The following is a 14,365-nucleotide window of genomic DNA, read 5'->3' as shown; positions in this document are numbered from 1 at the left end:
CCTTTGCGTCACTTTTTGACGCAAAAGCGGCGCAAACCTACAGAATACAATTGTCTTTTGTAAGTTTGCGGCGCAAATGTTTTGCTAAAAAGGTATAACTATGGGCCTTAATGCTTTAAATGGGCAGATCTGGGTTGTGGACTTAGTTCATACTTCACTCCTCTCAAATTCTTAATTTGCTCACTTTAAAGGGACATTCTTCAGAAGCAATTATGTTCCAATCTTTCTTCCACAGACAAGTGTGTGAACCTTTGTAATGCGTCATCTCATATTCAGGCGTTCTTTCAGGTGGCATTTTCCCACTCTTACAGATGGGAACTAAAGGTGTTTTAAAAGAAAATCAATTTTCTTTACTGAAACTTACTCTATAAAACCACATATTATAAACCACAGTAATCTGCCAATCCTAACTTAGTAATGACTAAATAATCCCAGTACAACTCTCAACACCAACTAACCAATCCTAGCTTAGCAATCAGTGACATAATCAGCTACTCGCAGAAAGACACTCAACAAAACCAATTGCAGCATATGTAGTACGAAGGTTAACACGTTATCTAAGCATCACCACATAGCAACCAACAAATCACAGCCCAACTTGCTGCGATGAAAAGTCCGAGTTCAGCACACTATGATTAAACAATTTGTAATTCTTGCTGCTTTGTCTTAAAAAAATAGAAAATCTATTGTTTTCTAAAGGAAATCATACAAAGAGGGCTAGCAGATCCTCAGTCAACAGTAACCTAGGTCCTGATTTACTTCAGAAAACCCATCCACCACCTTGGTGGTCCCCCGCACATTTAGATGTTAATGGGACCTTTGGCGAAAGACCGACTCCACCAGGAATCTCCAGTCTCATCGATGTCGGGATTGGAGACAGGGGCTGGCGGCGGGACACCAGCCACCTTTTTTGCCAAGCAGATTACGATGTGCCTTCCTGCCAAACCAACTGTGGCAGTGTCACCTCTACACCCGAGTTGGCAGATTGAAGGAGGAAGGGGTACAAAACCTACCTTTTTCTATGTTTCTGCTTCCGTTTTGGTCTGGACCCGACTGGGCATCACCTGCTGTCGCTGCTGCCACAGGACCACAGAGAACACACAACCCTGCCATTGCCAGACTGGAAGGCAGGGATTCTGTATGAACTATGCACATTGTGTGAGCGCTGCACATGAGCTTGGAACCTCTGCAGAATTATACATGCTACAGGTATTTTTTTTTAAATACCTCTGATGTGCATGTCAGGAACACATATGTGTCACAGATTGCTGGGGACACACTGTTACAAGACTGTGGCTATAGCCAATGCCATTGTACAACGCCCATTGGCTCCAGCAATGGTCTTCCACCATCATTAAACAGCTGCTAGCACACCGCCTGCAGAACTGTAACATTTAAATATGCTTGGCGGGAGCCCACCGGCCTGACGGCTAGGAAGAATACTCCTTCCTGGTGGTCGGCAGTTCAGCAAGAATACATCTAAATACGTCAGGCAGAACACCGTCAGCTTAACAGAGTACTTGGGAGGGCCGCAGCGGCGGGACGGTGATATTACCCTCACAATCTAAATCAGGCCTCTACTCTTTATCAGTACATTTACTCCTGTGCACCAAAGAATAAATAATCATCAGTCTGGATTATTACACACTGACACCTAGACCTTTAGTACACACCTATCATAGTGTGAATGTGGCGCCTTAGAACACATACCTCAACTTATGCAGACATATTTCAATGACAAGTTATATTGCAAGGTCTTTGATTTTTGACAAAATCTAACAACCAAACCTTAAACCTTAAAAAAAGCAAATCTGTTAATAATTCAACAATGCAATTATAAACATAAATGACACACGAGTATTGACAACAAAATCAACGCAAAACCAAGCTAGTAAACACAGGGTCTGATTCACAAGGGACCTCTGTGCTTGTGGTGGAGGCACTACAGACATGGCGGGGGATCCCTATTAAATTATTGTCCCTGAGTTCTATTAGAGCTGCCACAATATATTATTCATATTGTGGCAGCCAATCAGGATAGATTAGTCCCCTTTAAGTTGGCTTTTTCTAATATGTCAGATAAAAGTCAGAGCATATTAGGGCACCAATCGCCCAGATATAGCAAACTTTCAACCGCTTCATGCTCAACCAAGGCCCCTTTTAAAGGCTAATTTCTTGAAAAGACTGAACAGATTCTCCTCAAATGACACAAAGCAAACATTATGAATAAAGTTCTAACTTTTTGCCTAATTTGGTGTAATTCCATTCAGCCATTTTTCAGTATCAGATAGCAAAGTTTACAATGGGAAATAACATGGGCAAATAACGTGTTTGGGACACTCCTTTTCTTGGCCCGTGCTTGACAGATCACTGCAAAACATTCAACGAAGTAGTGGCTATGAATGAACTGTTTTCTGTAAGGTTTTCTGTAGATTCGTTAAACGGCACCAACAGCATTAACAAAAAAATACTATTTTTTTGGAAATTCTGATGTAACTTTAAATACTCAGTGGCGCCTGCCACCGTGTGATAGATCGATAGATGGATGGATAGATAGATAGATAGATAGATAGATAGATAGATAGATAGATAGATAGATAGATAGATAGATAGATAGATAGATAGATAGATAGATAGATAGCATGTTTAGGCACACTGACATTATGGAAACATTTACTAAGTACTTTTTTACTGTTATCTGGTTGTTTAATCACTTTTGTCCTCTACAGGGGGAGCTACTTTTCCATGGGTGAAATGGTTACTGTATATATGTCAAGTTATTGTACAGTCAATTTAAACCATTACATGAAAACTCAGAGAATAATATTTGCATTAAAAATGTTGTCACATTAAAATAACATTTAAAAAAAAAACATTTGAACATTAAAAAAAAAAAATACTGTTAAGTGAAAGTTTGTGTTTGTCTCAGTTTTCATCAAGAGAAACTTAGACTTCCATTGGTCCTTCATGCTCCATGTGGGCCACCCTCACTGACTGGGCTAGTTGCCGCCGGAGTGTTGTAACATATTTTGTGCCCAAGCCACCGAGTGTGAGAAGCACATATTGGATGTCTCCATGCAAGTGCGCGCCCCGAAGGTCAAAGCTAATGGTATGATTAACTGTCTCTTATCAGTGGCTAAAGTGGGGCAGCAGCAAAGAAGGTGTAGCCAACTTTTGTGTTGGCAGGAGTAGAGTCTGCAGGCTCTTTTGTCCATGCATATAGGCCAGTAGGGATTAAAGTCCTTGATTGGCAAGACTAATGTCCGCATATAGAGAATCTAGTGTTGAGTTTCCACGTTTATTGCTTCTAAGAGATATGGCTGAGGAGCCCCGAACAAATATGAGTTGTTTAACACTGGCACTGCTGATGGTGATTTGGCTGACAATAGATCATGCTCCCTTGAGATTTTCTTTGCTCTTCTGTTAATTGTTTTTGCCAAACACTGAATGTCACAGTGTCTGCCAGCTGGATGGACTTTTCGAAGGTCTTCAGTGCTTTGCTTGACTGCGTGTTTCACAGGTTACCAGGAGTTTCAAAAATAGTTCTCAAGGAATGTTTTAGTGAGAGCATGTTGGCCTTCCTGAGCCTGATGTAATATTTCAGGGTGGCTGCTTGCAGACTGATTGCTGCGACATGAGGCCCAGTTCCAATCTGAGCCTAGAGTGATGGGTATACTTCGGTTGTTAGAAAATTCTTAAGTATGCTCTACAGTGGGCTTGTTCTAAGGTGACTTCTAGAGTTCCAGGAAATGCCAGGTTACCATATCGCAAAGCAGGAAGTAGGGTTGCCTTTATTATCCTCAGTATTGGGGCTGCCAACGCAGTTCTTAGTTGATTGCTCAGTTCGGAGATCCCGTATGAGATGGCAGCGGCTTTATGTCTGTTTGCTGTCTCCCCACCACATTATTTTCGGTGAACCACTCTCTAAGGTAGTTATTTTTCCTGGCTGTGCGGTTGGTCTGGCTTCCGAGCTGCCAGGTTATGATCTTTTTGGTTCTTGTACCTTCGGAATATGAGGACCTTTTTTTTTCCTGGTTTACTTGCAGCTGGTTGGCAATGTTGAAGGTGTTCAGGGCGTTTAGTGCTCGCTGTAGGCCGCTTTTTGTGCAGTCGATTATCACAATGTCATCAGAATATTGGATGATTTAGAATTTTGTGGGGCTGATCTTTGGTAGGGCTAGACTGTCAGCCTTCAAGTGTTTTCTAAAATCTGCTGTGTACAAGTTAAACAGCAGTGGGGCCAGGACGCAACCCTGCGTTAGGCCTCTGTTGGTTTCTATTTTCCGAAACATTGTGCCTGGGCCTGTTGAAACTTGTACCCATGTGTGAATGTACAGTGAGCTGATAGCTCTTAAGACTTGTTTGAGAATGCCCCGGATGACAGCTTCCTCCATAGGGTTTCACACCCTGTTGAAAGCTGCACTGTAATCTACGAACCAGCAGAAGAGCGGCCGCTGACCGGCATTAGCAGCTTGCTGCTGCAAGCATGAGGGTGCCACAATGTTGGCCACTGTTGAGGCCTCAGGTCTGAAGCCATATTGGAAGAATGGCAGGATTTGACACTCCTGGGCCCATTCTTCCAGTTGGCCCAACAACCAGCGAGCATACATTTTTGCGACCAGGAGAGCTGTCAGTCGATATTTTGATGCTACTGAGAGGTCTCCCTTTGTTTAGATTGGGCAGTGTATAGACTTTCTCCAGAAGTCTGGGACTGTGGTCAGCTGATACGTGCTTTTAAAGAGCTGAGACGGCCTCTCTGCCCACTCCAATGGAACGCATTTGAACAGGGAGGCAGGTAAGCCGTTTGGCCCTGGTGCGCCATCCTTCCTAATGCTCTTTAAAGCATTCTCTATCGTGCTACTGGAGAAGTGATTCGACTTCACACCTTTCGCCTTGTCAGAGGCATCTGGCTGATCAGCTTCACTCTCTAGGTGTTCTTCCACCATTGAGGAGCATGTGTCACTGTGAGAGAGGGAAGTGTGATGTGTCTTCTCGAGCCTGTTGCTGGTCGTGCCTGGATCCAGTTGGATGGCCGTGTACAAGTATGTAATGTGGGAGACCCAAGCGGCCTCTGCAACACCATTCTCCCTAGACATGCAGCCATTCCTTAACTTGTTTACGTGCTCCCAGAAACAGGCATGATTTGGATGCTTTAGAAGCTGGAATAGGGTTTCCCATTCTTTTTGGTCTTTTGCCACCTTACGTTCCCCCTATTTGTTTCTTGAGAGATCTTCTAATATTTGCTGTCAGAGCTGCTGTGTCATGTGTGGGCTTTTGCTTGTGCTTGTGTAGAGCTCTATGAAACACCCGTCTTGCCTTGAACATGCTTTTATCAAGTTGTAATGTCGCACTTTTCAGAGCAGGATGAGATGGGTATGCACCTGGTGGCCTGCCCTGCAGCAAAGAGATAAGATCGTCCAATGACTTCTCCCACTATTTGAGGTTCAGGTGAGGCTGAGTTTTTAACCATGAAGCTGTTTTGGTTGAATGCTCTGGTCTCCATTTAATTCTTCTTACCAAGTGTACCTTCTCTGTACCCGTTAATGGTTGGTTACTGTAGTTACATAGATTGTGCATATTACGACAGTTTTCGTGCCACATGTACTTGATTAGTGCACAAACATTTGTTTGATATACAATATGCGAAGTGGTTGGTGTTGCAATTTCGCCAAGGCTCCGTGTTAGTTGACATAACTAGTTTCCAGACAGCGTGGTCTAATTTACCCAGATATTGTTCTTTTTGTCCTACTGCTATATCCACTGAGATGAATTTTGTATTCCTCTATCCATTCCTATGATAAAGTGGTGGAATATTTATAAATAACTGTTTTTTACCTGTTATTTACATTCTAAGTGCATTACTTGAATATAGGCATAACTTCTACTGGTGATAGTGAGTGAGCTCGATATTAGTTTATTGAAGTGGATATTAGCAATGTGATTATATTTTTGACATACATTGCATTTGAATTGCATGCATATTTTATGGGTGAGTAATTTTCCCAAATAAATGAATATTGACTTGACTTATCTATAGCAATGTTTATTAGTTGTATAGTGATGGTCCAATACCTATAAGTATCTATACAAAGATGCTTCAAAGATTTCTAGTAGTGTTCATTGATGCTGCTTCTCTATATCTTGTGACTAAACACTACTTATATTACATTGTATCAGTTGGAAAAATTCTGGAAAATATCTGTAACTCTGGTATTATGTGAATTTAATAATTGGTGAGTTTTGATATTGCTGCAAATGGTGGCTACAATCTGACAGTCAAAACTTTGATATTGTCAACCAACCACATTCTTAACTCCTTTCCTTCAAAAGTTGAAAAATCATAAACAGGACTGTATGATGCAATCATGACTCAAAAGACAGACAAAGCAAAGTGCTGGGTCATTTAAATATGAAAAAGGCAGGCAGTCTGAAACCTGAAAGAAGCAAGGGCCAGCTGTAGGAAGATATGATTTTGCGACTCGAAAATTGCGAGTCAGTGCGACTCGCAATTTCCGAGTCGCAAAATCATATGCAGAATGGTGTCCATGACACCTTCTGCGAATCGCAAGGGGGTCACAAAGACCCACCTCATTAATGCTAATGAGGTGGGTCGCAATTTGCGACCCCCTTGTGATTTCCTGCACTCACAGGGATGGTAGCCTGCTGGAGACAGCAGACCTCCATGTCTGTGACTGCTTTTTTAATAAAGCAGTTATTTTTTATGTATTGTAGCCCGTTTTCCTTAAAGGAAAACGAGTTGCAATACAAAGAAAAAATGAAACCATTTGGTTTCGTTTTTTCAGAGTAGGCAGTGGTCCATTGGACCACTGCCTGCTCTGAAAAAATATTTATGGCGACATTCACAAAGGGGAAGGGGTCCCATGGGGACCCCTTCCCTTTTGCGAATGAGTTAGCACCCACTTGACATGGGTGCTAACTGCGAATTGCTTTGCGACCGCGTTCGCGGTCACAAAGCAATTCTGCATCACAGTGCGAATCGCAAATAGGAAGGGAACACCCCTTCCTATTAGCGAGTTGCATTCCCATTTTGCGAGTCGGTACAGATTCGCAAAATGGGAATGTGCATCACGATGCGCGTTTTGCATGGCGCAAACTGCAAATTTCGCAGTTTGCGCCATGCAAAACGCTTTGTACATCTGGCCTCTAATTTGATAAACACAGAATGCAATTTTGAGGCTAACTTGTTCATGATTTCTCCTAGATACCTTTTATGGCATTGGCGATAGCTGGGGTAGGGGTGAAGATCATTGCCAGTTTGTCGATGCCTACAAAGATGGAAGAACAGGACCTCAATCATACACACAAGCCCTGCCACCCAGTAATGGTAAGTATAATGGCTTCTGTGAAAGTGATATGTACTTGATTTTATCTAAATGTAGTGATCTCCAAATTGACAGTGACATAAGGTACTGAAGAATTTTAAATGCATGCACTGTTGCCTGTACTGTACGTTCTGAGGAACTTCTGTGCCCAGATCACAAACTACCCAATTTTTAAAATGATTTGAGTGTTCAAAGATACACCAACAGTTTCTCAGTTCGATGAGATCTGTTCCTTAGACACCTAAACATATACCTCTGTTATTTATTTATTTATATATCCTGCAGGAGAGTGTTGGGCCCAGTTGTGATTGCTCTGTTCTTTATAGGTGCCCTACCTTTATTTTCAATATGTCTATAACATTATAGGTGTAATAGTAAAACTATGCTTTGCAATGCATAAGATAGCCCTCTTATGTCTTTATTTGAGGATCATCTTTCTTCACGCAGTTTGGCAGCTATACTGCTGCATACTGCACTTCAAACTAATATGAAATTAAAGCTTGGGCTCCTCAGAAATTAAATTTTCCAAATGAGTGGAAACCCTCTAGACGTTCCCCTTCCAACACAACTAAGTAACACCTAGGGAAATTGCCATGCAAGATGTCTTTCTGATCATCCTATATTCCAATCACATCCAAAAGATTACTAGCTCTTGTGCGCTATTTACTGAGACGTAAGTATCTATTGCTCAGCACTCTCATCCCTTCATGTCTCCTGGAAACTTCTAGAAGAATACGCAGCACTAGTTTGTACCTTGGTTCCTCAGTAGCATTCACTTTAGGGTCAATCTTCATAGTTATACTTTGATAAAATATTCAACTGCAAGGCTGAACTATCTTACAAGGTTTACAGAGCATTGATTAAAGTAGTTTTGTGTGTTTATTTTGACATTTTAAAAATGACATGCTATGATATCTTTTCCATCAAGATTTGGCAGTGTGCCGATTAAGGTATTATGTCCCCTGACTATCTAATATAACATGATCATACTTTGATAAGCATACAGGGAATTCTTACTGCCTTAAACTGGTATACCATTAAGAATATTCTTCAGCTAACTATGGCTAAAGATAAAACTGTGCTCTTTCACAGGAAAAATGCACCTGTACAATAGAAAGAATCATGTGAAAGGATTAAAGCCTACAAGTACCTGAGGTTTAGCCTACTTTATATTCGATTGGATAAGGTTTTATGAAACTTTTGCTAGTGATACTATGTTTATTTAGAACACTTTAAAAAGCAAGCAAATGATGCTTAGGTCGCTTACACTGATCACCCTCTGTTCTGAGTATTCTACACAAAGGTGTTGCCTGTTCTTCTTCATGCTGTTGAAGGATGTCTGAATAAGACATAAGGCCTGATTTAGATTTTGGCAGACGGGTTACTTTGTCACAATGGTGACAGATATCCCATTTGCTGAAATACAAATACCGTTATTTCCTATGGGATTTATATTTCAGTGGGTGGGATATCTGTCACTGTTGTGATGGTGTAACCCGTCCACTGAAATCTAAATCAGGCCATTGGTCAAGGCTAGCTTTACCAAATGGGAATGCCTCAGGCAGCAGTTGAGTTGGCACCTGGCCACAATACAACGAATATGGGTGCTGGAAAATCAGTAAATATGTACTCATGTCATCTTAAATTCACCAGATCATGGTAGAAATATACTGTGACCTGTAGTTGCTCTGGTGTGCTTACCGGGGTGCAAAATGAAAAGAAAATCTGGATAATCTTTTGAAATAAATGTAGACATGGAAATTTGTGAGGACCCACTTTTGCAGAACGATTTGTTTAATTGGTTCCTTAAGGACAAATAGACAAAACTGTAGTTTGAGGGTCATATATAAGCTTCAGAAACATGTGAATACTCATAGATGTCTGACCAACTCATGATCTCTGTGAATTGAAGCATATAAATGTACTTTTTATAACGTGCTTTTGAACTTTTATTTAATTTAGGTTCATATGCAGATGTTATTGTGGTTGTGAATTTACCAAGAAACACTGTGATGATAATATGGAACTATAGAAGATTTGTAGTCTACTTTATTGCTTTGTGGTTTGCTCTGTGTACATTTAGATGAGCTGAGAAGGTTTAAACTGAGGAGAATATTTTGGATAAAGGTGATTACACAATAAACTAGTGTGAGAAATTAAGTTGTTGGTGGAGAAGGGTGAGGGTCCTTCTCAAGTAATAGCTCAGTCCCCATCATGGTAAACCACTAAAGTCACTAAATTGGCCTGTGCTTCAAACACTGGTAGTTTGTCAAAAATCAGGCTTACCTTAAGGGCAATGTGTAATTAATTTATGCAGCACACAGTGTCAATGTAAAACCCAACACAAGGAATTATCCAAACCAATTTAGAAAAATAGATTACATTTTAATATATTATTTGACATAAAAAAAAAAACCCATTAGTAGAACCGGAGATATGCAATTTTAAAGGCTTAGGTAAAAATGGTGCTTAAAATGACAAAAAGTCAACTATGGATATCAGGCTGTACCACAAGTTCAGGCCAACCGCCATGGAGTGTGGGCTTGATACAGGGACCAAGTTAGGCTGGCTGAGAATTGTACCTTGTGTCCTTTATGTGGGACATTGTGCCATGCAGCGGTGGTTCTGAGGTGTGATGCGAGGTCCTGCATCAAGATGCATCACGTACTGTTTGTTCCAATGGGTGATACAGGGTCCTGTGACAAGCTGCGTTAGGTTTGCATCGGTGCTGATGAGGAGCTGTGACAGTTGTAAGGTGAGGTCTGCATTGAGTTGCATCGCACTGCATTGTTTCTGATTGGGACCACAGCTGGGCTAGCAGAGCACCTTTAATCCCAGATGCAGGGGTCAAGGATTGTGGAGTCACCACTTAGGGGTTAGCACTCACAGCAGGCATAGTCCAGGTGCAGGATTCAAGAAGGTTCTTGGCACCGATTTGGTCCCTGAGGCTTTGATCAGGAGGCCAGCCAACTAGCACTTGGAGTCACTCTTGTGGTCCTGGGTTCAAGGGGCAGGTGCATATCTTCCTACTCAGGCAGAAGGGCAGCAGAACAGTCCTTCTTGCAGCAAATCAGCAGAGCAGTCCTTCTTAGTTTTCCATAGGTCTAGAAGTGATCAGAAAAGTGGATTGTAGCATCCAATATTTATACATGGCACTCCTTTTGAAGTGGGAGAAGTATCTAGCGTTTCCCTCTAACAAAATGTTTGTGATTTCGTGCTTCCCTGCCCTAGTGTTAGTCTGTCAGAGGACACATTAGGCTAGTGTGAAGTCCTTTGTGTGTGAGCTGAGCCAGTGCCTTTGAGGTACACTTGTGGTAGATGGCTGCTCTGCCCCTTATCAAGGTAGAGATGGCCCATCCTGCCAACACCCAGACCCTCTATTGTGAAGCGGTCTACAATGAATACAAAAAGGTCAACTGTCAACTGCACTTAGTCATGTGACCCAGGAACAGGCTGCTGACACCAAATGGTTAGGATAAGAAAATGGCAACTTTCCAAAAGTGTCATTTTCAGAAATGTGACTTAAAATCTGATTTTACCGTTAAAGAGGATTTCAAATTACAGTTCCTCATATACCAAACTTGACTTTCCTACCAGCTCCCGCTCAAAGGTTAGCACTTATTAAAATGTAATAAGGTAACCCAATGTTATCCAATAGGAGAGGTAAGCCTCACAGTAGTTGTTAGAAATTGGGTCTTTGGTTGACAGTCAGGTTACCCAAGTCCAAGCAAGGAGCCTCACTCTAGTCAGAGTAAAATAGAATTACCTTCAGATGACACCCGCTCACCCCCTTGGTAGCTTGGCACGAACAGGCAGGCTTAACTTCAGAGTGCTACGTGTAAAGTAGTTGCACCAACACACACAGTAACTCAATTAAAACACTACAAAATGACATAACACAGGTTTAGAAAAATAGAAAATATTTATCTAAACAAAACAAGACCAAAACGACAAAAATCCACCATACACAAGTCAAGTCATTGACTAAAATGCGAAAAGTGCCTTCAGGTTCTTTTAAACACAACGCTAATGCTGCTAGTGTGAAAATTTACCTGGGCCACGTCAAAATAACCCGCACTGGCTAATGTGCGTCGAAAAAGGTAAGCGGCGCGTCGATTTCTCACCCGCAAGCAAGGTCATGCGTCGTTTCACCTTCTCTGGTCCGATCGCCGTGTGTTGTTTCTTTCTCCACAGGAGAGAGATGCGTTGATCCGGCCAAAGCACCTCAGGTCTGGGCAAGCTTGCGTTTTTTTTCTGCGACCAATGATGTTGCGTTGTTGCAGCCTCCGTCAGCGATGCTGAGTGTAATTTCTCCAGCCGCGTGCCTGGTTTTCACAGCCGCGCCGCAAGCCCTGCGTCGATTTCAGCCGTGGAGATGGTGGCGCATCGTTTCTTTTGCACTCTCGGAGGTTGCATCAGAAATTTCCCCGCACGCCAATCTGTGCGTGGATTTCCAACCTTGGTCCACCAGCTTCACCTGTCAAGGCCCCAGGAACTGGATAAGGCACCACTTGGCAGGGCAGGGGTCTCAGCAGAGGCTCCAGGTGCCGACAAAGAGAAGTCTTTGCTGTCCCTGAGACTTCAACAACAGGAGGCAAGCTCAATTTCAAGCCCTTGGAGAGTTCGCCACAAGCAGGAAGGCCCACAAAGTCCAGTCTTTGTCCTCTTGCACAGGCAGAAGCAGCAACTGCAGGATAGCTCCACAAAGCACAGTCACAGGCCGGGCAGCTCTTGATCCTCAGATGTTAAGCTTTTCTCCAGGCAGAGGTTCCTCTTGATTTCCAGAAGTGATCTAAAGTCTGTGGTTTTGGGTGCCCCTTGTATACACATGTTGCCCTTTGAAGTAGACTTACTTCAAAGAAAGGTCTCTCTCTTGTTTGTGAAATCCTGCCTTGCCCAGGCCAGGCCCCAGACACACACCAGGGGGTTGGAGACTGCATTGTGTGAGGGCAGGCACAGCCCTTTCAGGTGTGAGTGACCACTCTTCCCCTCCCTCCTAGCACAAATGGCTCATCAGGCTATGTAGGCTACACCCCAGCTCCCTTTGTGTCACTGTCTAGAGAGAGGTGCAAACAGCCCAACAGTTAAACTGACCCAGACAGGGAATCCACAGAATGGTTTAAGCAAGAAAGCACTTTCTAGAAGTGCCATTTTCAAACACACAATCTCAAAATCAACTTTACTAAAAGATGTATTTTTAAATTGTGAGCTCAAGGACCCCAAACTCCACATGTCTGTCCTCTCCAAAAAGGAATCTGCACTGTAATCATATTTAAAGGCAGCCCCCATGTTAACCTATGAGAGGGATAGGCCTTGCAACAGTGAAAACCGAAGTTAGCAGTATTTCACTATTAGGACATATAAAACACCTTAGTATATGCCCTACCTTAAACATACACTGCACCCTGCCCATGGGGCTACCTAGGGGTGTCTTACATGTAGGAAAAGTGAAGGTTTAGGCCTGGCAACTGGGTACACTTGCCAAGTCGAATTGGCAGTTTAAAACTGCACACACAGACACTGCAGTGGCAGGTCTGGGCCATGTTTACAGAGCTACTAAGGTGAGTGGCACAACCAGTGCTGCAGGCCCATAGTAGCATTTGATTTACAGGCCCTGGGCACCTCTAGTGCACTCTACTAGGGACTTACCAGTAAATCAAAAATGCCAATCATGGATGAACCAATTACATACACATTTTGTATAGGAACACTTGCACTTTAGCACTGGTTAGCAGTAATAAAGTGCCCAGAGTAACAAAAACAGCAAAAACAGAATCCGGCACACATCAACAACCTGGGAAACAGAGGCAAAAAGTTAAGGGAGACCACGCCAAGGATGAAAAGTCTAACAGTAGTGAAAAGTGAATTTGTGAACTTTAAAACTTAAGATCACATGTCTAACATTTTGATTACAATGCCTTAGGGATGACACACACACACACACACACACATATATATATATATATATATATATATATATATATATATATACACGTACATATGTATTAACGTGAGTTTTCGGCTCGGCAAAAGGGTTATTTTATCAAGATGAATTTGCAGTTTAAAACTGCAGGCAGCTACAATCGCATGCCTGAGACATGTTTTACTGGGCTACTTAAGTGGGTGGCACAAATAGTGCTTGCAGGCTCACTAGTAGCCTTTAGTTTACATGCTCTGAGTGTATGATATAGAATTTTACTAGTGACTTATAAGTACATTAAATTTGCCAGCAATGTGTAAGCCAATTTTACCATGTTTTTAGGTGGAGGTCACAAGCACTTTAGCACTGGCTCGAATCCTAATGCCAACAAATCCAAATTCAGCAAAAATAGGAGGGGTGAAGAGAAATGTTTGGGGAAGAGCACCTTAAGGCTGGAAGGTCTAACAGCTAGCCTTATAGAATTTTCCTAAAATGACCATCACATGAGTTACTGTCACACTGAAAACCACACTCTGGAAGAGGTCAGTGGAGACAGGATGCAGCCTTATGAAAATCTTTTGAAATAAGCTTAGATTACAGAATTTGGTAAGGATTCAATTTTGTTAAACATTCAGTTTAACTGGGCACTGTTAACCAAATAGAATAAATGCCCCTTTGAGTTTGAGATGAACGTTTTTGAAACTTAGACAATTGGAGCTGCATGTCCATTTTACCTTATAGCATCTTATATACAAGCAGGATGTGAGGTCTTTCAGCGAAATCCCACAATGTCAGCTGTGTAATCTACCAGTTCATTTATTGGAGCTTTGACATTTTATTGTTATTTATTTTGCAAATATAACTGATATTTAATAACAGATTCATTCATTTCTAGATGTTATTGAGTTTGGAGGAATTAACCAAGAACAGGTGTAGAAGACTTGAAGCATTATATATTGTCTTGTCCGTGTTTGAAGGAGCTGAGAAGGTTTTAAGATTATTTTTGATACAGGTGTTCATACAATGAATTAGCCTTCTACATTTTTTCTACAGGGATAATGGAACAAATTACTGTTATGTATGTATGTGTATTGTGCAAACC

The 14,365-nt window shown here is 41.9% G+C and overlaps 1 protein-coding gene across 1 annotated transcript in view; it reads left to right on the top strand.

Moving 5' to 3' along the window:
- FNDC1 (fibronectin type III domain containing 1) overlaps positions 1 to 14,365 on the top strand; it is a 1,110,328-nt gene that overhangs the window by 1,087,177 nt on the left and 8,786 nt on the right. The window contains exon 19 of the mRNA XM_069235143.1: positions 7,223 to 7,345. Coding sequence (XP_069091244.1) covers positions 7,223 to 7,345 — 123 coding nt within the window. The remainder of the gene's footprint in view (positions 1 to 7,222; positions 7,346 to 14,365) is intronic.

The sequence above is a fragment of the Pleurodeles waltl genome, chromosome 5 (genome assembly GCF_031143425.1).
Source record: "Pleurodeles waltl isolate 20211129_DDA chromosome 5, aPleWal1.hap1.20221129, whole genome shotgun sequence".
NCBI lineage: Eukaryota > Metazoa > Chordata > Amphibia > Caudata > Salamandridae > Pleurodeles > Pleurodeles waltl.
The sequence above is the reverse complement of the archived record's forward strand: the minus strand, read 5'-3'. Positions and strand labels throughout refer to the sequence as shown.